This window comes from Apteryx rowi, unplaced genomic scaffold (genome assembly GCF_003343035.1).
Source record: "Apteryx rowi isolate R43461 unplaced genomic scaffold, aptRow1 scaffold_137, whole genome shotgun sequence".
Taxonomy (NCBI): domain Eukaryota; kingdom Metazoa; phylum Chordata; class Aves; order Apterygiformes; family Apterygidae; genus Apteryx; species Apteryx rowi.
Window position 1 is genome coordinate 1336660 of NW_020447608.1, and position 25760 is coordinate 1362419.

Genomic DNA, 25760 nt, shown 5'->3' on the forward strand with positions numbered 1-25760 from the left:
CCCCTTAGCGGCTGGGCGCCTGTCTCGACCGGCCCGGGGGGCCCGGGAGCGGCCCTCGGGGTGAGCGGGGCCTTGCTGCCCTGCGGGCAGCTGGCTCGCGCGGCCTGGGCCCGGGCCCGGGCCGCAAACCGGCTTTGCTCGGACTTCACCGTGGCCCTGGCGGATGGTCTTGGCTCCCTGCCGTGGCCGCGGGTGGACGCTCCTGGCCCCCTGGGTTTGGGGGAGCCGGGACGCAGGCCTGGCCACGGAGGCAGGTTGCCGTGCCCGTAGCCCGGTGGCGGGCATGCTGGTGGCAAGTCTCAGATCGCCCCGTGGTCCTTGGGAAGGGAGAAAGCAGGTCACCCGCGCTCTGCTCTGACTCGGCTGAGTGAGAAAAGGAGAGGCGTCCAGCTTGGCTGTAGGGAGGGGACGCGTTACCTTGTGTAAGTCATGAACTAAGTCAGGTGAAAGTCGAAGAAGCCAGCTCACCCCTGCGAAAGAGGAGCAGGAGGTGATTCATTAACACAACTTTTAACAGTGAAAGGCAGTTACGTCAGCAGGTGTATTTCACAGCTGACAGGGTCTTTAAGATACCCTTAGGGGTGTCGGAATGGCTCATTTACATGGAAGAGACTCCTTGACACCTTATGGAAAACTTTGAAATACAATCGATTCTGGCAATTCTGTTTCTGTATCTTATATTGGAGGATTTTTAATTCCTCCTTTTTTACTGCTACAACACAGTAAGTGTAAAAGCAGGAACTTTGTTGCTGTAGAGCTCAGCTGCTCTGGCTGTTTATTTGCTACCGGAAGTTGCTGTCTTCTGTTGGTGACGTACAGCTGGCGGGTATGGCAGTGGCTGTGATGTCACGAACTGCAGATTGTAGCTTCAGGTAGGAGGAAGATGCAAGAATAGATGGGCTTGTACCCTGCTCTCAAGCAAATGTTCTTAAATAGTAAAAAAAAAGCTGAATAGAAAAGTAGAGAGGCATGTATTCTTTATTAAAAAATGCCACTGTTCACACCTCTGATTTTCCAATAAATTGAATTTTACAAAACCTTACAAGGAACAGAAATGTTTTAATTAAAAGACTGTTGTGAAAATGTCTTTTGAAGGACAGAGAGGTTATGAGAGATTTCTGTCTAAAACAGTGACAGAGCTCAGTCCTCTAGGAAGAAGCCCCAAATTTCTTAGAATACAGTGAGGCAGAGGGAGGAGGGCAACCTTTCGGAAGTGCACAGTCATTTGGCTCTGGTCAGGGCAGCAGGTCTATTTTCTCTGAGTTTGATCTTAGGCTCGGAGGAATCCCAATCAGCTAGAGACCCCTTCCTAGGGGAGAAGGTGCTGGGGTGCTGCAATTTGCTCTGACTGGAACTGACACAATGCATCTTCGCTTTTCTGTCTCAAAGTTACCTAAAGCTTGTAAGGAAATAATAAAGTTTGGCTAAGGTTCATGTACAGAGGTCTCTTGTGTTATACTAGCCTGTTTTGCTGATTGTGTTCCTGGGAACTGTTTTTGAAAGGCCTGACCTGTGTCATTGCATTGTGTTTTTTGATTACAAGGCCTCCAGGAGGAATGACAAGAGCCAGACTGACCTTGCTAAAGGGTCACAGTTAGAAGTAGAAAAGTTTCCAAATCAAATCTAAGAGTAGCAGAATTATGGGGCTCCATTATCATGGGGTAAAAGCCCTCACTCTGTCAAGGATGCTCCTGAGAGTTTGCAGAGTACATGAACCATTCCTCTTGATTCATAGTGCAAGCAGACAGGCTGGTCAGTCATGTTTTCTATCTAATGGCTGTCTAAGGGAAAGGAAAGAAAAATATATCTAATTTGTATTTTTTTCAAATTTGAATCCTCTAAAGTGACATAAAGAATCATAGTATATATCACATGAAATACATGTTTCCACTATCTTCTAGCCTGTAAATAATGAATACAGTGCTCAGAAATGCTTGAGTGGGAAATATGTTCATTCCCCACCCTCATTTTCCAGAGAAGAGGTGAACAAGGAGAGAAGTGACGCACCCCAGGCCTGTGCTGGGTCTGTGATAGAGCCAGGATTAAGCCATTGATTCCCACGGACATCCATTCTKCTAGTGCAGTCTCAGTCTGCACTGCCAAGCACTTGCACAGGATGGTGACAATGAGCAAGCAAGTCCTGCTCGGTCGCTCTGATCAGGTCCTCAGTCCCCTGCATTGTATGCAGCTGTCTGCTGCTGATTACTGTGTCGCACACAGCCTCCAGGGACGCACCGCCTTCTCTCCCAGCACTCGCTGGCCATTCGTAGTGAGAAGCCTCCACAGGGAACCTGGCAGTTTCCAACAAGTTTTGGGCTCTCTAATGTTGAAAGAGCTTCCTTTAAACCCTGTTTTATCTTCTAGTATTTCCTTAAAACCCCCACAGGCCATGATACCTTCAAAACACTTGCAGTGAAGAGGCAGCCTATTGCCATGTGCAGAATTGACTTTTGGTGTCCATGTGCTCTCTTGTTTCTGTTTGCCTGTTGTGTCTTCTTACAAAGCCTTTGGTACCATGGACAAATGTTCTGTTGTGGCTGCATGTGGAATGCTCTTTTTGGGTTTGTGGCTGCACAGTGAAATGCTCTTTTTGGGTTTGTGGCCTCTAGAAGCTGTTGAGTTAGAAACAGCAATGGAGTCAGAGCAGCTTGTGTTCACTTGCTGCCTGATCACTTGGAGCTCTTGCCTGGGGACAGTTGCTAGTAGTGAATTGTTAGCAGAGCAGAAACTAAAACGTGGATTATCAGGTCCCTTGCGGCTCTAAACATTGGATCACAGTGTCCTTCTTCTCAGATGTAACTGTTGCTGTTTTGTGTCTCTGCAGGGATTATCAGTCATGGCAAGAAGGGTCTTGAAATTTGCCTCGTTGGCAGCAGCCACCACTGGCATCTACGTATATGGCAACAAGTTCCTGGATCCCAATGATTTTGGGGTTGTTCGTGTAGGCCGGGCCATTGCCACAGTAAGTTTTACCCTAGTAACGTGTAGGAGGATTCCTAGGTGCGTAAGAGAATTGAAGTTCACAAGAACTTGGAATTTCATGCATTCCCTCTCTGCATTTCCAGTTGGTAGCTGGCCCCAGGAGTTGGAAGAGCAGTGAGGAGCTCTTCAAGTTGTTGAGACAGTGGGGAGAAAAGAGGTGAAAGCATAGAAGGAAGAGAGCTGTCATTCACACATTTTAGAAAGAAAAAGACAGAGATACTGGGCTGCAGAGAACTGTCTCTGTGGATTGGTTGGGACCTTCAGAACTAGGGCTCCCTTTGGGACCACATTTCCATCAGTCAATTTCCAAGGTCAGCTACCTGGGTACAGCATCCTGTTGCCTTTGACAGTGAAGTAACCAGACCATCTTGTCTGTAGATGCCATTTATTACACCAGAACATTTGATTTAAAGGGTCATGGTTGTTGTATTAGTATGCTACAGTAGTCATTGCCCTGAGACTGTTAGTATCAGAAGTTTGGGGAGAGAAAGGCAGGTGTTTTGAGGATCATTCTCAAGACAAGGGATGAGGGCGGGAGATGATGTACTTCTGAGAATGGAGTGGTTTCCAGATTCCTAAAGTAAACCCTACAGCATCTTCCTAGGCACATTGGTGCATCACCTCTATTTCACCCTGGTGTTGATTGTATGCAGCTCCAGAAAACCTGAGAATGGGGACTGCCAGCCAAACAGGTTGCAGTCTTTTTGAGGACATTCATTGATGAATCCATGAGGAGCAGGGAGCAAGGCAGAGCAGAGACTGTGGAGGGGGGTACCAGTCTTCATATACCTCACTTGTGTTATGCATCTGTCACTTCAGGCCACCTTCTCCATCACTTAAAGGGTCCCAGCGCTAAGCAGCTGTTTGCCTGCCTATCCTACAACTTCTAAGCACTTTGTTAATGAGTTTTACAGGGAGCCACCTCCTGAGGGCAGATGCAATAAGAAGCAAGCTCCGTTCATTGGCTTGAGTGCCACGCCATTTATATGTGCAGGCTGCACTGCGAGTCATGAAGAATGAATGCTTATTTTGAAAGGATGAAGGCGAAATACAGACTTTACTCTTTCCCTCTTAAAATAAATTCTAAGCTCTGTGCTCTGCCCATGACCGTTAAGGCAGCACTGCATGGTGGTGGGGAGCAGTTATCTCCCTTTTACTGCAAGGGGAAACTGAGGCATGGAGAAGGAACACAACTTAGTGTGGCTGGAGAAGGGTCTGCTATCCAGGCTGTTAGGGCTCTGTAATCTGTGCTTGAGTTCTATTTCTCAACCTTACTGAAGCCAGTATTTTTTGTGACTGCCTTCTGTTTAAGATAAAAATCACTGTGCACTGATGAGGTTGTGTAGTTGGTCTGTCTGTGTTTTGAGTGACTGTGAGAGATTACTCTTCCTCATGGATAAGAAGGGGAAGGGAGATGTCCTTTGCTTTAGATGCTGAGTCATCTAAAGCCCTGCTTGACTTTCACATCCCCTGCCTTCAGGGAATTGCAAGTCATGGGCTGACCAGCACTTCACTGGCCCTTCTCTTACATGCATTAGAGGATTCTGCACCCATGGCTGCAAGCACGTGTGTATATCTGAGTATACTTTTGAAAAAGGAATTTTCTGTTTCTTTTTGAATTCTCTGTTCCCTCTAACATATGGGACTGTGTATGGTCAGGTTGTTTCTGAGAGATTCTTTAGTCCTGCTGCACCAGGGATCTCTGTCTTCCCAGCCTGGGGTCTGCTCCATGTTGGACGGGCGAGGTCAGCGCTCATGTGAGCATTCTTCACAGTGGAATAGGCTGGGTGAAGCCAACAGAGCAATTAGACATGTTCATTTCTAAGAAGCTCTCAGCTTCTTGAACTTGCTCTTTTTGTAAATGAAAGCTGAGATTCTGTAGCAAACAAGTGACTTTGGATATTGGTGACATCTACATGGGCCTACAGAGTCTGTCCTTCAATCTAGCTGTGACCGGGCTCCTTACTCAGATGCTTAATCATTGCTCAATCATTGGACCATATCCAGCCAAAAGCAGGCTGTAATTAAAAGACTGCAATTCTTAGAGCTAAATTCAGCAGCAGCAGATGCAAAAAATTAAAACAAGTTATGGTGTAGCCAAAAAAAAACTCTCTGGAAAAAAGAACATGTGGAGATCAAAAAACCTGACCTAGAACTGCATTCTCAGGCCTCCAGACAGGTTTCATCTGAGTTTGATAAGAAAGATTTGACTTTGCTCTTGTTTTAACCATGCTGGTTCACTTGTCCTTTGCAGAATTTCCCAAGAGACTTGCTGAAGTGCCTTAATAGAAAATTTCTTCTTGAGCCTCAGTTTAGGGAACTGGCATTTGCTAATATGTGGATAGGCAGTTATTCAGAGGGAATGTTGTGCCAGGACCTCACAAAATCTGAGGATAGTTTTAGGAGTGATGGAAAGGGTGTGAGGAGTTGAGAATTAAATGAGGCAAAGTGGAAGCCCACATCTTTGGGATATTTAACACTGGATTGATAGAAGATCAGTTAAAGAAACAGTCTGGCATATATAATGGGAGGAACTGGATGATCTTGTAGGTCTTTTTGTGTCTCTAAGATACAGTCTCACTCTGTAGACAGCACTAGTCTTAGATGAGAATGAAGTCTGTGGTCTGGACAGCATCACATTTCAGACAATTTCTGTGTTGTGGTAAAGTTAGAAACCTGGCAGAGCAGTTTTGCATTTGCTGTACTACTTTGAAGGCACCCCAGTTGTTTTGGAGCACATCAAATGAACATTGTGTGCTGTAGCTGGAAAACATCTCAGACACTAGCAGGGATTTGGCAATGTCAGAGTTGCCTATCAGGATCATCATAATACTAATTTAGTGTTTAAGATTACGATGTAATTAGCAACTGCTTAATTAATTCTTTCTTTCTCCATAATACAGGCCAATCTGTTAGCTGCTTCTTTTCAAGTTGGAGGTGATAATTACCCTCACGGACCAGAGATAAAATAAGAACCAACTCAAGCCTTCATCCAAGGCTGATTTGAACTTCCCTCCACTTCAAAGTTGTTCTTTGACTTGGGAATATGCTTTGAAAAATTTTTCTTTCAAATGTGTCTCTGTGTAGCTGTGCAGCTCCTGAGTTCACCAGGGGCAAGAGAGCCTGAAAAGCCAGAAGGAAAATTTTGTCCTGCTCAGTTTTCAATCCTGAAAACAGGAAGTGCAAGAAAACTCAGCTCCACAAGGAAAGAGTATGCCTGTTTGAAACTGCTTCCCAGCTTGATCCCTTCTTAAATAGAGGCATCTTTGAGCTTTTGACTGCTTCCCATTTGTCAGTTCCAGCGCCTTTGCCCCAAACCAGATTTGATCCCCTTGCCTCTTTGGCTTTCAGGATGCTATGATTGTGCTTTGTGTGCTTTTTCTGCATGCTTCCCATGCTGAGGGTGCAGGGTGGAAGCAGGGCTAGTGTCCCATCACAGAATGGGATGCAGTCCCTTTGGTAGGGAAGTTTTAGGGAAACTGACTTTGGATCCAAGTCATGCAAATGGTGCTTTATGGCAAGGATTTTGAAGTTCAAATGACAGATTAGTGGATGAGCTCATCTCTAATCTAGCTATACATACCCTTCTCTCCCCACAAATAAACTTCATGGAAGTGCCCTGTATGTTTCTATTCCATTTCCTGTCATTCTGACTGTGGAAAGAGAGGAGCTCTAATCCTAGGATAAAATTGTGGCATTCTTAAGATCCATTTTCAAAAATCTTTAGGCACTGAGGAATCTAACTCTATTCTCTGGGGCTATGTCCAGCTAATAAGCTTAGCTGGATTCCCATATTGCACTTTTATAATTACGTGTCTGCCTCTTTTGCCGTCTTGCCCTTTATGCAGTTGAATATCCCTGGAAGTAGTGCTTATGCTAATCGGTGTGCTTGTCATCAGCCTCTCTGTTCTCTGCTGAGCCACCCACCCACACTGAGCTCACTGTGCACCAGTGTGGTTAGGCAGGTTGGAGGTGTGAAGATAAAATGTGGGATGACTGATAAGGCACAAACAGGACTGGATGGCCTGTATTACCAGCAGCTGATCTTATTGCGGAAGCCCCAAATGGCAGACGGGGAATGGGACCCCGCTGTGCAAGGTGCTGTACAGAGGTTATGACAGTGCTTTGATCTTCTCTAATGGAAGATGTTATAGGAGTACCAAGTATTGGTTATTTTTAATAGCTACATGTTAGGTCTCTGCACTGCTTTCTATAAATGGTGAAATTCAGCATTTGAATTCTTGAAGCAATTAAAATTTTTTTTTCATATAATTTAATTTAAATGCTTGGTTACTGTAAACTCCACTGTGAAGCCTAGACTTTGGAGCCTAAGCTACATAGATTCTACTTAACAGAGGGTTTGTTGTTTTGTCCAAGATAACTGCAGAACTTTCTGACTATTTCTGGTTTTGTCTGCAGACAGCAGTTATTACCTATGACTACCTCACCTCACTCCGGAGTGTCCCGTATGGATCGGAGGAGTATGACTTCCTCAAGTCACAGGTAGGTGGTACAGCACTGGACTGTGCCTCTCAGAAACCCTGCAAGATACAGGTGTGTTGCCAAAACCACTGCTGTAAAGCAAACCATGAAACTATTGACTTTATAGTTCAATATGCCTGCTACGGGGTGGTTGGTAACAACAGAGACAACTGTCTCTGCACATTAGAAAAGATTCTTGCAGGACCTATGGAGAAGGTCCCTCATCAAAAGCAGCCACATACAAACAGTGTGTGCCTGTGCCCATTAGAGATTCAGATTCTCCATGTATGAGGGGAGATGGGTTTGGATTCTGCCCTGCCCTATTCCTGGTTGCCCAGACTGGATGTGTGGAGGTCAGCTGCTGAGAAGGGCTTGGCAGTGATTTCTTATCCCACTTATTGTTTGGTAATGGCTGTAAAATGAAGGTTAAAGGATTTAAGTAGGAGTATGTTGGAGCGGAGATCACTGGGATAAATCAGGCTTGTAGAAGATCTCTGAAGAAATCAGAAGTAATTGGGCAAACATTTCGTTGCAAGGCTGTCTTTTGCTGCCTTTTGATATCACCAATTAACATGAATAGAGAAAGCATTTCTAGTGAGAAGTAAGATATAAAAGAAAGCACCTCTGCTGTGCCTCTCAGTTCTGTGCTGCACTTTTCCTGCTGTTCACTCTAGCCCTACACTACATTACAACACTTAAGCTGTGAGTAGCATTGTGTTTTAGTTGAGTGCACATCACGTAGCCAGTGTCTCCCTGATATTCCAGCTTTGGGCCTCTTTAGAGTGGGAAACAAGGCTTGTGCTGAGTTATGCCAGACTGTGCAGTATGTCTGAAGTAAGATCTTTAACCTCGTTTCCCTTCTTAGTGCATGTAGGATTTAGGCCTTTGGTGTAGCTATAATGCATGGGGTAGTATTATCCAGGGTCTCTCAGAGTGGAGGGACCCTGAAGGTGGAAACAGTGGTGGGCCTGGGCTTATGGTTGAGCAGTAGGCTCCATTTCATGCCTTGTACCAAGGCCTGCACCAGCTATGCTGATTCAGACGTTGTCCAGAGATAGAAATCTGTGGCATTAGGCTCCAGCATGTTTTAGTACTCTTCTGGCAGGGAATCGACTTCATCAGCATGGTCTTAATTAGAGTATTTGGGATAGTATGAAGAGCAGCTTCCCTGAGCTTGTTTTCATCCTCTCCTTCTGTCTAAAGATGTGAAGTTGTTCTGCTGTCTCATCCCAGGTGAGTGGCAGTGTTGCCCTAGCATGGACTGGGGATAGATGCACTAGAGTCTGGAGCTTCACTTTCTGTCTGCCCAGGTCTCTGCAGCCTCTGCAAGCACCCCGCGGGCACTCAGGCATGTCTCCTGTCACCTATTGGTGACTAAGAGAGACTGAAAATCTTGGCCAACCGTGGGGATCTTTACAGTCAGTGGAATGAGTTGGTGAGTTCTCAGGAGAGTTCTTGTTGGGCTAGGGTGCATAGCACAAATCCATTGCAACAAGCACTGATTACCTCCATTCTGATGGAGGTCCCATCAGAAGGAGGTCCCAATTCTGATGACTGTGAACTTCCCTATGTAGAGCAGATCCCTCCCAGGCAGGTCTGGCAAAGGAAACTGTACAGTGCTGATCTGGGCTGTTGTGTGGATCAGAAGCTTCCAGACTCCAGAGCTGTCAGTCTGGCACTTTTAGTGGCTCCAGAAGTCTACTGGGAAGCCTGTACCTTTGAAACCTGTTTTGCAGAAGGGCTGTTTGTAGCTTTCTTGAGCAAAGCCCGAGTTATGAAGTTGTTGGTGCTGCATACAGCTTGTCATTTGGAAGTGGTTCTTAGCAGCCCTTGCAAATTCTTGACCTTTTGCCATGTGTCTCCATGGCCTCATTAACCTCTGTCATGCAAGTTTTGATGGTTTGTCGATTCATGCTCCAGGCAGACAGAAAGGGCTGGCATTGCACAAAGCTGTGCTCTCCCTGCTTGGCAGCCAAGACAAGCTGAGTCAGCCTCTGCATGTGGCAGAGCTAGTGACTAGCGCAACATGTCAGCATGACACGAGAGGGCTCTTGTGGCATGGCCAGCACTAGCCCTGAGCCTTTGGCTGCATGAAGAAGGTTGAGCTGGGAAATAAAGGAGGAAGTAAACATAGGYATAGCATGAGCTGGCAAAACTCTCCAGTGTGTTGAGGATCCAGGCCTGTCCTGCTGTTGGCAGGTGTTTTTGAGGGACCCCACTAAGCCTGACAGTAGCAGAGCTTGTGGGTTCCCCAGCAACATCACTGCAGTGCTTGTGCTAGCAAGGTGTCAACTTGGTAGGGGAGAATAACCTCTGTGTTTAGAGACTTCTTTAAGTGGGCCTAGGGAATTGCATGCCAAACCCTTTGTCTCAGTGCAGCTCCAAGTGGATGTCAATCAAGTTTTTACCATCTTGCAGCTCTTTCAAAAGTCTCTGGGAGCTGAGTTTGTTGGGTTTGGACCAGTTACTTCAGTGCAAGAAGTTGTCCAACTGGAGTGGGTATTGAAGGTTAGTCACTGGATGGGGCCAACAGGACATGACTGTCCCTCCCAAGAGTATGCTGTGTGTGGAGAATACTTATCCAGATGCTGCTTGTACTTGCCTCTGTCCTGAATACATCTTTGGTGCTCTCAGGCATTCACTGTACTTCTTGGCTTTGAGTCCTTCCAGTGGGGCCAAATTAACCTCCCATTCATATGCTTAGAGTTTGGAATTTTCTTTTAAATGTGTATATGAATTGATTACTGATTTCCACCCTCATTTTGATGCTGGGCTTAGACCACAGATTCTTTTGGGCAGGGCCTTGGAGACCCTGGGATGCAGATAGTGCCTGCAGGTCTGGATGCAGCTGCTATGCTTCTGCCTCTGGTGAGGGGGATGGTGCAGCTGCATGTGTGCCTGGGTCAGGTTTGCTGCTGGGAGTGGAAAAGCACTCCTTTCTCTGTATCTCCTCCTGGTACTCAACACCCTGATGGGTGCTACTGGAATGCAAATGATAATGCTCAACTCACTCTCCACAAATTCCCAGTCAAACATTAAAATGGAACTTCCAAATTGCTCACAGGCTCAGACAGGAGATAGGAAACTTCAATGRCAGCACCAGTCCCTGAGCCTGTTGGGGCCAAACAGGGACATAGTCATTAGGAAACAGTTAGGAGAACAGTGCACTCAGTCCCGTTTCCCAAACTTGACATTTCTTACCTATTACTTTATTAACAAACCACTTTGTTTTGTAGAAGGCCACATCTCTCTTATATTCTTCTGCCTCATGAAGTGGTTTGTCTCCCTAATCTCAAGTCAGCCTACTCTGTGACATTTCCACTGTGCCTCTTATCATTGGCACCTGACATCATCCAGCACCTGGATGTCTTCATTGGCACTTTGAACACTGCTGACATCAGTTTCTGTGATCCTGCTGTCAGTCAGGAGGTATCTCACAACACACAGTTTGTTTAAGGGCTGGCATCAGTGGGCTTCTAAGTTGTCGTAGGAAGAAGATTCCAGTGGGTCGTCTTGCACATTTCAGCACTAGTGTGCATAGCTGCACATCTTCAGCAGGGCATTGCTTTTGTTGTGTTCTTCTGTAAGACAAAAGATTGCTGCTGAGAATGTGGATAGTGGTATATTTTTAATGGAGGGGAGATATTGAGGAGAGAAAGGATCTCTTGTCAGGGTGTCTCAGGAGACAGTAAGAATTTGTTCTTGAGTTAACTATGTTGGCTTTAAAATTGCTTTGTCAGGGAAAAGCCATTTGGGGAGGTTAATTAACATTCCTTCTTTTGAGAACAGAACTAGGATATTCTCCTCATTCAAACTCCTGGTTATTGGGCTGTTGGTACCTGGGCAATTATTTGAAAGCTGCAACCTTATGCCATCATTATACAGAATATGTTTTCTTGCTCCTGGGAGTCTCTTCCCAGCATATGTAGCATTTGCTTCTCACAGTGAGGTGGGTGTTTTCAAAAGAGAGCTTTGTCTCACAGTATAGTTGACTGACTGAAGGAGCCTGCTGCCCCTGAAAAGAAGATGAGTGGGTGTACATGTGTTTTTCAAAAATAGCCTGCAATTTCTGAGTAGCTCAGACTAGCGAAAGAGCTATGCCTTTGGCCCTCCCTCATGATTCAGTAATACTGTGTGCCTTAAATAATAGGAAGCAATGTCCTAAAATAGTTTCTTCGTGATGGAGCTGGACTGTGTCTGCAGAGGGAAGTCCCTGGGAGCTCTCAATGGCCCTCCTGCAGAAAGACAACTCTGAGTTGGGACTGTGGGCTGTTCTACTCTGCAGCAGCTTCAGGAACAGGAGTTTCTCGGAGAGAAGTTCCCTACTAATGTATTTCCTCTAAGAGCTGAAGGAGGTGGTTATTTCTGTCTCTGCAGCCTTGGTTGGTTGTTCTTGCCCTTCGCAATGGGGCCAGTGCGTGCAGTGGTAGTTCTCTTTGACTGTGCTTCAATCTGTGATGAACTGGAATGAGAAGAATCAAATGAACTTCCTATGAGACACTGAATAGCCATTAGGTGGCAGTGACTATCTGTCACCAAGCTGAATGGGTACAAGGAATAGAGAGGTGAAAAGCTTCACAGTCCATCCACAGTCCCTGAGCTGATCTTGAGAGGTTGCCTTATTATATGCTCCCCAGAATATCTCTTCATCTAAAAGGCATGGTCGACACCAATGCAGTCTAAAAAAGCTACTAGCAGGGCCAGCTGGTGGTTTGATGACTCTACATTTGAGCACTGCTGTCTAGCAAACTTCCTGCCAACGCATAAAGCATGAAAGCTTTGCGCTGAAAACATATAACGAGCTGCAAAATAAATCTTGTAATTATAAGACACTTCCTTTTCCTCCTTCTCCTTCTAGAGTGGTGTCAGCTGAATGTTGTGGCCATAGCATCTCTAGGTTTTAATTCTGTAGCATTAGGAAGGTCCACTCTTTGGGATGTGTGCCTGTGAAGCAGGATGTTCTTCAGTCCTCTGCAGTGATTTATTCAGAGAAATGGGCCATCTCACTGTGACGTTTTTGGAGGAGGAAGAAGGAGATAAACAAGGGGAAATAGGTGTTATCTCATTTAATTTGCACTTTTCATCCTGGTCATGCACCCTCATCTCTAAAGTGCTTCAAACTCCAGGAGCATGATTGTGAGATGTCAGGCATACGTGGTTCTGCATCTGTTCAGCACCTCCCCAAGCAGAAGTGAAGCTGTATGCCTTGAGAGCATTTTGGTTTCTCTCCTCCAGGTGGGGCTGTCCCTTCGCATTTGAATCCCAGAAGACCTCATTACTTTGGTTCCTTGCAGCTACTGAAGGCGTACATAATAGCCAGAGAAGTATTTGAGGAACATCTCAACCAGGTGCATTGAGAACACCACTAGGAAGCGCTTAAAGGATGTGGGCTGCAAGGAACCTGTACCCTGAGGAGCACTATGAAAAGAGCAACTGGAAAGTGGAGAAATAATCTTGTTTTATTTAATGTTTGGGCTACACCTTGAGTCCCAGCGTGAAATGAACACTCAACAGTGTCAAGTCAGAGACTTGGTAAGAGATGGCATTTGCTCCGAAGTGTTCATAGTTGAGATTTATTTCTTTGCCTAGATTTTTCACCCTAGATGAAGATTGTGCAAATAGATACGCATACACGATTTCTCAGGAGGCTGAAGGCCTGAGAAGAGATGGAAGGAAATGGGAAGAAAGTGGGAACTGCTTAGGATGCTACTATAAGGAACTTAAGGCTGGTCTCATTGACTTTGAATCCCCATGTAGGGTTGTTATGTTAATGAAAAACTGAGTAGCCTTGACCTCCTGGCCAGTTTATATAACTTGGTCGTTAAAGGCCACCTATAAAATCAGTAGAGCTGACAGGTAGCCAGTGTTTTACCTATCTTAAAAGTAGGAAGACAGCTGGCTTGAGAATTGTAATCATTTTATCTGAGACGGGGAAAAATAGATACATAAAACATTCAGTTTGTGATAGAGACACATTAATGCTTGCAAGGGTAAACAGGGTTTCTCAGATGTTATGTGTTGTTTGTCCTTTGAGTCCCTGACAAGACCCATATTGTGGATTCTGTTCCCCTTCCAAAGGATACTGTAGTCAGCTTGCAATAAAACTCCAGTCTGAAGGACACAGGTTAGGAGTACAGAGATGTAAAAACAGRGATGAAAAGGCTGGTGGTGCATATAGAGGATATTTCACATATCAGGTCAGGCTGGAATTGTAAAGCGGGTCTGAATACTGTAGATTTGCTCTGCTAAACCAGTGACCTTATCACATTCTCCCTAAAGTGTATCTGATAAAAGAATGTGCTGGCGGGTAACACACAATTATCTTACCTGTCAAGCCAGTGTCTTCATTTAGTCTGTTAAGTCAGTACTGAGGGAATTGCTGCAGTGGGCAATGTCTTGCAAACACTTCTCTGAAGTTCCTGACAGTGCTGAAGGCATCTTAGTGGGTTCCAGGCAAGCCCTCATACTTACATGGAACCCACCCAGTTTGTACACTTGAGGAAAAGGTGTCTCCAAAGGGAACTCTGATCTCCTTCTCTATCCAGTGCCTGAGGCCCAGGCAGGGCTCCACCAGGCTGGGGAAGCCTCAGGGACTAGGTAAAAGGAAGCTATGTTCTCTGGGTTGGAGCAGCTGCTGATTTAGTTCAGGGACACAACAAAATCTATGGTTCAGTGCCAGGTTTTGCAGCTATCCCTTACTTTATTGACTAGGGAAATTGTTTGGAGGCCCTGCCTAGAAATCTGTTGRTGTTAGCACATGTGTCTGCATTTTTGTACATCCGGACAGGCACATCTGTCTGCTTGTAGATGTGTGCCTGTGTGTTCAGGGTGTGACTGATTCTGTTGAAATAGCCACTTCCAAGAAAGAATCAAAGGTTCAAAGATGGCTTCAGAGGAAGAGGACACATCACATTCACTGCTAGCCTAGTTAAGCCTAATTTTGGTCCCATGGAATTGGTTTGGGGTTTCTCTTTTTCTTTTTCTTCTTCTTCTTTTTTTTTTTTTTTTGGAAAGTCCTATCTTAGTGACTGCAAATTCTGCTGATGGTGCACCATTAAGAGCAGCTTGCTGCTCCTTCCTCTGCAGCGGCATCATCTTGGTAGGTCTTACACCAGTAATAACTTTTTTTTGTCAGTGTACTGAGCTGATGTGACTTGGAATGGACCCACAGGGAGCAGATAAACATAGTGCCAAGGGTCATCTTTATACAGCCTCCACTCTGTTCCTAGCTCCACTTCAACAGTGAATCTGCCTGTGAGGCTGCACATACACACCTATGCACAATGCTTTATGAAATGTTCTCTGCAAAGCCTGGATTCATTTACTGTCTTGCCAGCTTTGCTGAATTTAGAGGTAAATTCACTGTAAAGGTCACTAGCAGAATTGTTTTTTAAAAAGCAGCTCCTAAAGTGACCTTACTGCCCCRTAGTTTCTGTTTGAAAATATATTGGTTTTGGTTTGCTTGTCAACTCTGTAAGTGTGCAGCCTGTTTCTTATTGTAGGGCTTCTCTGGAGAGTTGCTCACTGTTCTTTAGTTTTGTTTATTGTGCTTTTTTTCTGAGATACTAGCCACTGCTGTTGCCCCTGAACATGAGTAGGTTTTTGCAGGATTGCTGAAGGGCAGCAGTCTTTGCACTCCCATTTGTTTATTGTAGGGTTGCCAGAAGAGGATAAGTAAGGGAGATGCACTTCCCTCCCTGGGGCACTTTCCTTTGTGTTCACAGTCAGGCAGCAGGGTGGGCAGAGCCCAGCAGGAGCTGTTTAATCTCTGCGGTGTCCTAGTACTGCCTGCGCTGTCTCTCCTCTCTCTCTTCATGTCAGCTTCCCTGCTTCTGCTGCTTGCAATAAGCCAAGGCTTTGCTGTGGCAGAGTCTGAATTGAGAGTTATTCACTGCCAGTATATGGAGTGGTGATCGTTAACTGAGGAACAGGGTTATAATGAAATGTTGGCTCCTAAGCATGGGGAGTGAGAAATGGGTCTGATAAGGGTCTCCCCTTACACAGTAAGGCTGTCAGCTGGAAACATGCTTTGCTCACTGTGAGCCAGTGCTTGTGCTGGACTGCGTCATCTAAGTTGAGAGTCGTCTGCAACCTAATGCATGTGAAGGGTCCTAAGAGTTGTACCAGCTCCTGCCTCCCTGACCAGTGAGGGCTAGATCCATCCTCAGCTTCCCTTTGCCTCTACTGGCCTCAGAGGCCACAGGCTAGGGACTGAATCTGTACCAGCAGCAAAGGTGATGCTTGATTCTTTAAACCTGCAGCTTCATTTTAGGGTAGCAAGAGCTTGGTAACATGGCTGAGGACTAAGCACAACACAGGCAGAAGCAGTGCCAGCTTCACACGCGTACCTTTCCTGGTAAATCGCTGTCTGGATGCATGCATCTTCCTACACTAGCCCTGCGTGGCTGACCTCTGTTCACACATGTTGCCATCCTGTGCCAGGCCTGAACCATCTTCCTGCTCTCCTGACACGCCTCCACCCTGCTCCAGCTCTGCCCTTACCTTCCCCCCTAATACCTCAGCCCCAGCTGCAACTCCTCTGGACCCTGCAGCACTGCTGTCAGATTGGGCACAGACTTACCCCACCTGGTGCTGTGCTCRTTAGCAACTCATGTGGCAAAGACTTGCCACAATCTTAATTTTCTGAGCGAAACAAGATGCATGACCTGGGTGGATTCACCCCATCTCCAGGCATGACAACTCTCCCAGTCTGTGGCTTTGCATGCTTGTGTCATGGGCAGCCAAATCAGCAGATTCCCTCTTCCCCTTCCCAGTCCTTCTGTGGAGTAGGATTTTCAGTGCTAGCAGAGCTTGGTTCTCACCTGGAGAGATGAGCACCATGGTGCCTGTGCCTTAACTTCTTTCTTGGAGATCCCACTCCAGAACTGGTTGGATGTCAGGTTCCTTAGCATGCCAAAATCTGATGAGCTCACAGCCCAAGAAATTATTCCGTTTTCAAACAGCCTAGAAACCTGTTATATTTCATATTAATATTGAAAGACTAATGCAGGCATGTGTTTTTTATTTGTAGGATATTAAATTTAAATAAAGCAACAGCAAAAAAGACTAACTCTCTCCATTTGCTTTTAGGCCTCTTTATTTAAGAAAATCATTGAAATTGTGGGACATACGTGCAACTATTGAAGGCAGGTGCCTTTAAATATCTACAAAAAACTGTTGACTACTTGTAATTGTTGGACATATGTGCAGTTAATTGAAGAAGAAGCAATGTATAGAAAAGACCACTCCCCCCCACAACCCCCACCCCAGTGGCAGATGCCGCCCCTTCCACCTGCATTGCTCAACAAATTTCATCTCAAGATGGGAAATGAATTCTGAATTGCAACATGCCTAGTAATTAACTGCACTGTAATTCCGATGTGCAGTGCTGTCACCCACCATCAGGAGGGAGTGGAAAAGGCGCTGCATTTTGTTGATGGTTTAACATTTGTTTTCCTCATCATTTTGACACCAGAGGTAATTGCCATTCCTGAAATATTCTCTTGCTACTATTACAAAGCAACTGTTAGGGACAAATTAATTATGAAGACTCTCTTTATGACAGATTAATAAGCCAATGGAGGAGATTTCTTTCCCTTCTTTCAGACAAATGAACGGTAAAATCTAACAGCTCCCAGCTAGAAACACATGTTTCTCTGTAAGCCAACACATATTTTGTTGGAGATGGTGGGGATTCACAAAACTCGGAATAGAATACAGAGAAGGTTTCCAGACTTGCTTTTATTGAGCTTTTGCTTTCCCAGTATCATGTGCCAAAATGAGCTTGGGTCTGCGTATTGCCATATGGAGGGGAGGTCTTCATGGTTCTGCAGCTGAGAGTTGGTATTGGACTAATGTCTTCTGTCTGGGTCATGATTGAGCAGTGTCATGAAGGTTTGGGAGTAAGGAATGCTTAACTTTGGATTTGATGGATTTTAGGAGAAGACATAAAGTCAGGATCTGGATTGCTTTATGGCCATTAAGGGTACCCTGGTCCAGGGACATCAGATCTGGTGTGCTGGTTGAGTTCCAAATGGCTGATGATGTTCTGCCTGCTGTGTCCCCCTGGAAGTTGCAGAGTTTCCACCCATATTATTTCTGTGGGGTGCTCTCTAGGGGCTGTTGTGATATGGCCCGAAGATTTCCTCTGGTGGGGGTGTTGAGGCACTCTGCCTCCCTGTGGCTGACGTGTTCTATCAAAGCCTTAGACAGTAGGAATTTGAAATATCTGAATTGCTCTTGGTTTGTTTAGAAGCTTACCCAGCTCCTGTGCACAGTCAGGACTTGGTTAATTGTACTTTCAAAGAAGCAATTAGATATGTATCTCACAGATAATTGACTACTATGGGGTGCTAGTGAATCTCAACTGATGATGAGCACATGATTAAAAAGGAACTTATTTTAGGCTCCAGAATAGGCATCATGTAGACTTTAGAGGCCTCCTGGAGGAAGCCTGTTTAGGTTCTCATCTTTGCCTTCTCATAAGTCTCACTTGAGTCAGCAGGCAGCAGTGACTTGGCAGAGGATCTCTCTAGTTAGGACCAGCATCCCCTCTCTGGCCTGTTCTTTTTGTCGCCTGTGGCCATGTGCTTGTGTGTACAATGCTCTGTCCCTGCCCTGGAAAGGAACAAATCCTCGATTGTAATCAAAGCACAGCCACTCATGCCATGAACCCCTTACTGAGAGAGTTGTAAAGCTCCAGTCTTTTCCAGAGATAAGACCAAGTCTGCATTTATCCCATTTTCCATCTTCCTCTGCCTTCTTCAGTCAAGTCCCTGTTTCATTGTGATTTCATCCCTTTTTGTGGGATCTGTGTGTGTCTCTGTGGGATATGTAAATGCTTCAATATTGAATACATGAGGCCAGAAGTCTTAGACAGCATTACTTTTAAACTACTAGCATCTGATTTCTTCTCATCCCTTTGCTTCACACCCATCTGGTATACTGCTAATTCTCTATGGTCCTTTCTGGCATGCAAATTTTGTCTTTGGGACTATCCACAGTGTTGCATTTTGCCAGCAAGGTCTGATTCTTTGGAGGATCTTTGTCAGTTTTTCCCTGGGAGCATTATTTTTCTCTCAGCTTTTGTACTGATTGTCTTTGTGATAGACCTTTTTTCTTGAGCTTGCCATTTACCTTCTAGCCAACATTAGAAATTGGCTATCTTTGATCTAGTCAGTTGATGAAGATTGTCTCTTGCCTGTTGTCTTCACTGCAGTATCATCTTTGGTGCTTACACTTGCTTYTTCCTGTCCAGCATTAGCTTCTTATACCAGATTCTCTCCATTTTGACAAAGAAACATTGACCTTTGCTCATGTGAGAGTCAGACCGAAACCTCTGAATTCTTAGATGGATTTTTTTGTTTTTTAAACTGTGGCAAGCACTGCCAGATTGGCAGTTTTCTCTACAGAGAAGTTGTAACTGGGTAGTGATAGAACAAGCTTTTCTTACCCTGCCCCTTGGGGTGCTTGCACAGATGATTAGTAGCAATCAGCATCTCTTACAATAAAAAAAGATCCATCTCTGACCTTGACCTGATAAAGTGCGTTTTCTGCTATATGTAGTGGCTTCTCTGAGAGGGTGGAGGAAATGGGTTGGAATATTCTTCCACAGGCAATGGAGCAGAAATCCATTTAATAGTATCCTATGTTGAACCTCTGTTAAATACAGTATTTGCTAGTCCTTTGATCCTGGTTGGGATAGGTAACCTGGAGATGAAGGCTTTCAGTGCCTTTTCTTGTTGGCTGTGTGCCCAACTCCTCATGCAATGATAATATTTCATGTTGTACCCCATTCCTTATAAGTAAAATAACAGCTGGCAATGAGTCTGCAGGTGGAAGGACATTCCATTTTCTAGAAATTAGAATGAGACAAGACATCCAGCAGCTTTACTGACTATTTTACTCTAGTTTCTTATAATATGTTTGACATTTACAAATGCAGCATCCCTGCCTCATGGATGCTCATTCATCTTTTAGATGAGTGGGAAAACTCAGCAACTGGCGATGGAAAGGGCAAAATGTTGAATATGTAAGTGTATATACAGATGATCTCAATTTCATTCCCTTCACAGCCTGGGTGAGCCACAGCCAAGTGCAGGGAAAATGCATGCAGTATAGTTCATTGTGATACCGTCTGTGATAAAGGCAATTACCTTTAGTAGTGTTGGGGGTAATTCCTTCTGCCTATTGTGGGAACAAAGTAATGTGCTCTGGATGGTGACTAATCAACATGCAGCCTCACCTGGGATGTCATTTTATTCATCTCAGTGTGATGCCATGTCAAATATTCTTAAATTTTACTTTTTTTTTTAACTGCTATCTCTGCTATTTTTAACTGGCAGCTTGAAAGCCAACGTAGGTTCTCTCTGATGCTTGTGTTTCCAGCAGCCATAAAGATTCAGTAGACCCAATGCCACCTTCAGTGGCACCCACATAGGCCCATTGTTTCCAGATTCTGCTTCCACTGACACCTACAAAAACCTATTGTTTTCAGCTTGAAAGCAAAGGAATGTCTGAGAAGAAGGATCTGACCTTCTAATTGCAGTTTAACAAGTGTATTGATTGTACGTGAATCAGAAGAGACACCGGCTCAGTCTCCCATAGCGGTGTCATTGCTGGGATGCTAATAGACTCCAGCTTCCTTTCTGAGTGCTGAGCTGTGCAGTGTTAACCAGAGGAAAAAGCTGGAATAACTTATATAAATATTTTTTTTTCACTAAAGTCAGCAGCTCTGACTCTGATACCCAGAGGGGAACAGATCTGCTGAGTAACAAGGAGACCTTTTAAAATTTTTTTTTAGCATAGGCACTTTTTAAAGTAGAATTGCGCTTTACTAGTGACGATGACTTACTGGCATTGGTAACACTGCCACTGTCTTACTATTGGACCTAGTGCTATGACAGTCACTGTAGTTTTGTGGAATTGACAGTGTAATCCCATGGTTGTTATCTTTCCTGACTTCCTAGTCAATCTAATTTAATCACTTCTAGGTATTTCTTGTGTTGCCATCTCTCTCCTCTCCAGGCACCCTGTTCCTATGGGAAAAGGGGTTTTGAAGGTCAAGCTTCTCAGATTAAAGAAGGGAAAAGGAATCTGCCTCTGTCAGTTTGGTAAGGGGATATTATACTGAGATGTCTGGAGAGATTGCAATGGAAATTCTTCTTTCTGGGTGCTGTGACCATGCTGAATGCTGGAGACTGACTGTGTGGCTATAACAGAGGGAGCCTTTTTGCTGTGCACTCCTGGCTGCTGGAGTGACCTGCCAGGAGAGAAGTTACATATGTATGAGGGGGAGAAGCTGCTGTCACAGGGCTTAATCACCTGACGTTGACTCAGATGGGTCCTGACTGGAGGTCAGCTGTGATGTGCAGCTGGTAGGGTGGGAATCGACTGTTGGGAAGAGAAAAATGTCAGCCCAGATTCTTTGGTGTCTACAAAATGGATGTGATGATTTCTCCCCTTCAGCAGCAATGCCTGCCTCTGCACTTCCTTCTTCCCTGCACACCCATGCAGGAGAGCAGACTTGTGTGAAGCTATCCTGTCTTGACCCTCAGCTGCTGAATTAGATGAGACTCAGCTGAACTTTCTCTGTCTTTCCTTCTACGCTTGGTACACCCATCCCAATAAACTTCACCTCTCTGTCAGTGTATCTTTCAGTATATCTTCTGTCCGTTAGTGGTTCCTGTGGACTCTGTGGCTCTTTCAGCTCCATGTATTGCAGGATGGGATATGGACGCTAAGGCAAATCCCAGGTGTGCATCTTCATCTCTGCTGCTGGCTCCTTCACTTTGTTTTGAAGGCCAGGAATATTCAGCACTGAACAGATTTGCTTGATATTCATTTCCTTTCATTTCCTTTCATCCACCTGGCAGTGGCTCCTGATGTTCCCTTCCTTGTTTGTTTTGCTCCCTCTACTCCATCTGAGACTTAAGACTTTTTTTCAGTGAAGGGAGCATCTCTCCCTGATGTGAAGCCTCCCTGTGCATAGCCATAACTGTATGAGTTTCAGTGGCAGCCAATTCCCACTGTGGGCTTGTTTGAGCTCTTCCTCCCACCTTCCCTTTGGTCCAGGACCAGCCTTCCCTTCCCATGCAACTGCCTTCCCAGGGTCTCCTTACATGGATGTAGCTGTGTGGGGAGTGTTTTCTCTTCGGGTTATTTTTGCTGCACAAAATTATCTTTTGCTGTTAAATATTTAGTCTATGGTTTCTGTAAGGTGTGGCAGAAGCTCCTTTTTTGGGAACACCTCTGAATGTAACACATCTCAGTTGAACTTCTTCCTTATAGTGACTGAAGACAGCAAATAGAACAGGGCTTAATAGCACTATGGCTGGGACCCTCCATTGTAGCTAAACACAAGGCCATTTAAGATGGTGTCCTTGGAAAACCTCAGCTTGTTTTCAGTCCAATCCCTCATGGTCTGATCCAAGCTGAGCTGAATTAATTTTATTAGCAAGATTTTGAGAGATGCCGTGTCAAATTTATTATCATTTCACCTGCTTTGTAACAGGAGCTGCAGGCACTGTGATCAACGGATTGAGACACATGTCTGATTTCACTGCGGCTTCTGTAAATGTCTCTGTGTCTTCTGCAGCCATGCTGCTGAGTGACTTCCTATCCTCCAGGGATGCTCTGCAATGAAGTACAGGACAGATCTTTGTCTCAGCTCTACCAGGACAACAGGGCACTGTGTGGGATCAAGAGGCTGTGCAAGTAGTTGTAACATCCCAGGTTTCTAGGTCTGTGTATACAAGTATCACTAGGTCTGGTCCTTCCTTCTTATCCACCATCTTCATGTGGAAGTACCATTTACATCAGTGTGCCTGGTCCCAAAACAAAGATGGTGTGAAGAACCTGTTGTGTAGTCACAGGTATTGTCTTCTTCCTGAGAGGGCTTCCCTCCGGGCTAAAAACAATTTTAAGAGAGAATGGACTGCACCTTCGTGCTGTGTCCTGGACACAGCTCAGGACTTCTTTTTCCTTTCCAAGAAGAAAAGAAACTGAACAGAATTTGCTGAGAGGGAGGTAAAAAGGCAAATTTTGCCATCACAGGGACTTGGCCTGGGGAACAATGGTGCCAGGACCTTGCATTGTGAGGCCCTCAGATTCTGGTGTTCCCAGTGTCCTCAGCAGGCAGTGGACAAGGGAGCAGGACTGAGCTGCATGGATTTCTCACATTYCTGTGCTTAAAATAGCTCCACAGGTTACAACATTGAACAAAACCATTGGACTCTCAGTGGCTGTGACTTCTGTGCTTTTGCCCTGACCAGATCTCCCAACCTTTTCCTCAATCAATGTATGTGCAGTCATACAAAAGGGCATTTGCATGGCACATGGCTTCTGGTGGGATGCATACCTGTATGTAAGGTCATCTGGGGAATGGACGTAGGAGCAAGCCTGGAGACGGCCTGCTGGCAGAGCCCTGGCATGTGACACAGTGGCTGCTCAGCCCTGCAGCTCCTCTGTGGGTCCAGGAGCCCAGCAGTGTGTCAGACACCCTTGGTGGATGGATCACAGCTCTGGCAGAACAGCTACGTCTAGCACAAAGGGTCAGTGAGCAGCAATGGGGTTATCTCAGCACTGCAAATACAAGAGATACAGCCATGACAGTGATAGGAGGGAGCTGTGTGTGAGTCCCACTCTTCATGTGTGAGATATAACAGGTCTGATTTAGCATATGGAGTGGAAACTAGCCTTCTTTTTGCACTGTTGCCCTCCCAGGTTCCCATGAATTAGCTCAAGCTTTTGGGTGTAAGTTTCCCAGACTGCCAAGAAACGTTAGAACATATTACTGTTTTAAATTTTGCTTCCTTTCTTACCTTCCAAAGCTTGACTTTAATATCTGTAGTGAGGCAATACCTGCCCTAGTGGTACTTCAGTGTGTATTTATAGTAAATCATCAGATATTTCTAACTGTAAAGCAAAGGACATTTGAAACAGACAGTCATAGATGCTAGAAGCAAAAAATGTCTCTAAGATGATCCTGACCAGTAAGAGATGGCTTTTTATTGTTCACTTTTGCTTGAGTTTTTGCTTTGGATGTGTGTCAGGTAGGGCAATCTAGTGAAGAGAACAGAATCAAGGGCTTTGATTTTTATCCCCAGTCCTGCCATTACTGTTCTTTGGGGGACCCAGGGAAATCCTTTCTCCCTTCTGCAGTTCATTTTCCTGGTCAAAAAAGAATGAGGGCCTTTGCGAAGTGCTTTCAGAGCTATATATGAAACTTGCTGTAGAAGTAATAAATAACCGTATTAAATAATACTATGGCATGGTACTGATTGCCTATACCTATCTACTGAAAATAAGTTAGCATCTCACAGTGTAATACCCTGCTAGTTAGGTTATTCAGACTAAAATGGACCCCACTTCTGGGGCTAAAGAAGATCTTATTTCTTGTAGGAGAGGCCTGGTTTTCTGGGTGTGTTCTACTTTCAAATCCTCAAGAATGAGGGGCCTACTCAGCCTGCTGTCTGCAGCACCAAATTCATCTTTTTGGCCGAGCCTTCGCACAGCGGGATGTTGCTCTCTGGAGATGATGTCTGTAGGTGCAAAGGACTCAGCTTGACTCTCAGATTCCCACATTCAGCACTTTGATCTGGAACTTTTATTAGGAGAAAATGGGTTGGTAATGCCATAGCCATAGAAGTGCTACATCCCAGTTATTTCAGCATGCTATTTTCCCCTTATCTTCCTTCCTATTGCTCCTTGTTCTCCCTGCTAAGGAGACCTAGACAGAATAGTGCATTATATCTCAGAGGTGTTCAGAGGGGAAACAGCTGTTCCCTTCTTCTGATTTTCCTCCTGAACTGCCCCACAGATAACTAATTGCAGCTCAGTTGCTTCTATTAGCTATTTACCTAAAATTGAGCTGGCTAATGAAAATGTTTCTAATTAATACGAGGCAGATTAAAACTCATTACAGCAAGGTCATCGGTAATGAGAGATAATCAGAGCACAAATGACCGAGCTTGAAGCAAAATAAAGATGGAGCATGAGCAGACTATCGGCACTGGTTGTGCATGCACCAGCCGGCAAGGGCAGAGTTCAGCAAGGTGGCTGCTGGTGCTCTGTGTACTGGTCAAGCAACATTGCTTCCTCCTCTCCAGTGCAGCTTGGGAAGTGACTGGCTTAAGAGATGGACTTCAGCCCAGTGTAAATGTTTCCCAAATGAAGTGGCATTTTAGGCTATGAGTTTGTTGCTAGGCCTCYCTTTAGTCACTAGAACTGATTGTTAAGAACTATGTTGTGAATCTGGGCATTAGTGTGATGAGCATGGGAATATGCGTACTGCAGTTGGGAGGTCAGTGTCAGTGTGTGCTTTTGCATGGAAATTTGGAGTAGTGATGGCTCAAAGGGCGTGAGCTTGCACATCTTGACAGTGTGAAGTGGGCTTGCTTAGGTTTGCAGAAGTCTTTCTTGGTTTCCAGGGAAGACTGGTCTAAATCATGACATGTAATTGGTTGCTTTGATTTCAGCTGCTTCTAGTGCTGATGATACAAGGTCCCAGCACCAACACCAAGTTTTGGCTGTCTGACACAGGTTGACAGTGGGCTGTCCAAACAACTATATCCTTCCATTTGTACATAATTCACTGGCCATCGTGGTCTAATTGTGTGACTCCTTGTTCCCATATTGGTAAAACAGAGATGCTGAGAAACTGTCACTTTAGTCTAAGGGGTCAGGTCTGTCCTCTAACCTTTGCAAGCTATAAAGCTCCCCCTCATGCTTCCCAGTGGTCCCACTGGCTACAGACTGTTGTGCCAGAATTTCTGGAGGGCTCTTTTGAGCTAAGGCAGTCAAAACTGGTTTCCTGAGAATTAGGACGATGCCTTTTTACTCGGGGTTTTCCCTGAGGGGAGCTAGCTAAAATGTATAGGTCTGAAAAGGTAACAGAATATAGCTGCCAAAGTGGGAACATATGGAATGCCCTGGTTTAATATGAGCAGGCAGAGATCTACAGAGGAGATAAGTCTTTAGGAAAGTTATGCTCAAGTTACACAAATAATGAATTACTAAATTGTGGGGCACATTGCACCAGGAGTTATTCTCATTCCAAAGATGTGTGCTTAGCCTGTGATCAGCAGTACGATCAGTTAATATTAGTACAGGGAACCATTTGAATGGGAAATGTCTGATGTGCATTGGAACGAACTTTTGTGAAAGGTAAGCAGGAAAGACAGTATGAAAAGGAGGCAATAAAAATTGCATTAGAGCTGTGTGTTTCCCTGCAGCATCCGTGCTGCCAGTCAGTTTCATCACCAGGCTGATAGTGTTAGTGAAGGCTATAGTAGTTT

The 25760-nt window shown here is 45.0% G+C and overlaps 1 protein-coding gene across 9 annotated transcripts in view; it reads left to right on the forward strand.

The window, feature by feature from the left end:
• Nucleotides 1-25760, forward strand: part of ADCK1 (aarF domain containing kinase 1) — an 88432-nt gene that overhangs the window by 400 nt on the left and 62272 nt on the right. For 3 of the 9 annotated variants that reach the window (XM_026057200.1, XM_026057202.1, XM_026057206.1), the window contains exons 1-3: nt 7-422; nt 2825-2962; nt 7402-7485. In XM_026057200.1, the coding sequence (XP_025912985.1) occupies nt 2837-2962; nt 7402-7485 (210 nt within the window). In that variant the 5' untranslated portion in view covers nt 7-422; nt 2825-2836. Of the gene's footprint in view, nt 1-6; nt 423-2824; nt 2963-5885; nt 6194-7401; nt 7486-12699; nt 12997-23865; nt 24008-25760 lie in introns of those variants that run through there. The other 6 variants (XM_026057201.1, XM_026057209.1, XM_026057204.1 and 3 more) reach the window with 4 other exon arrangements.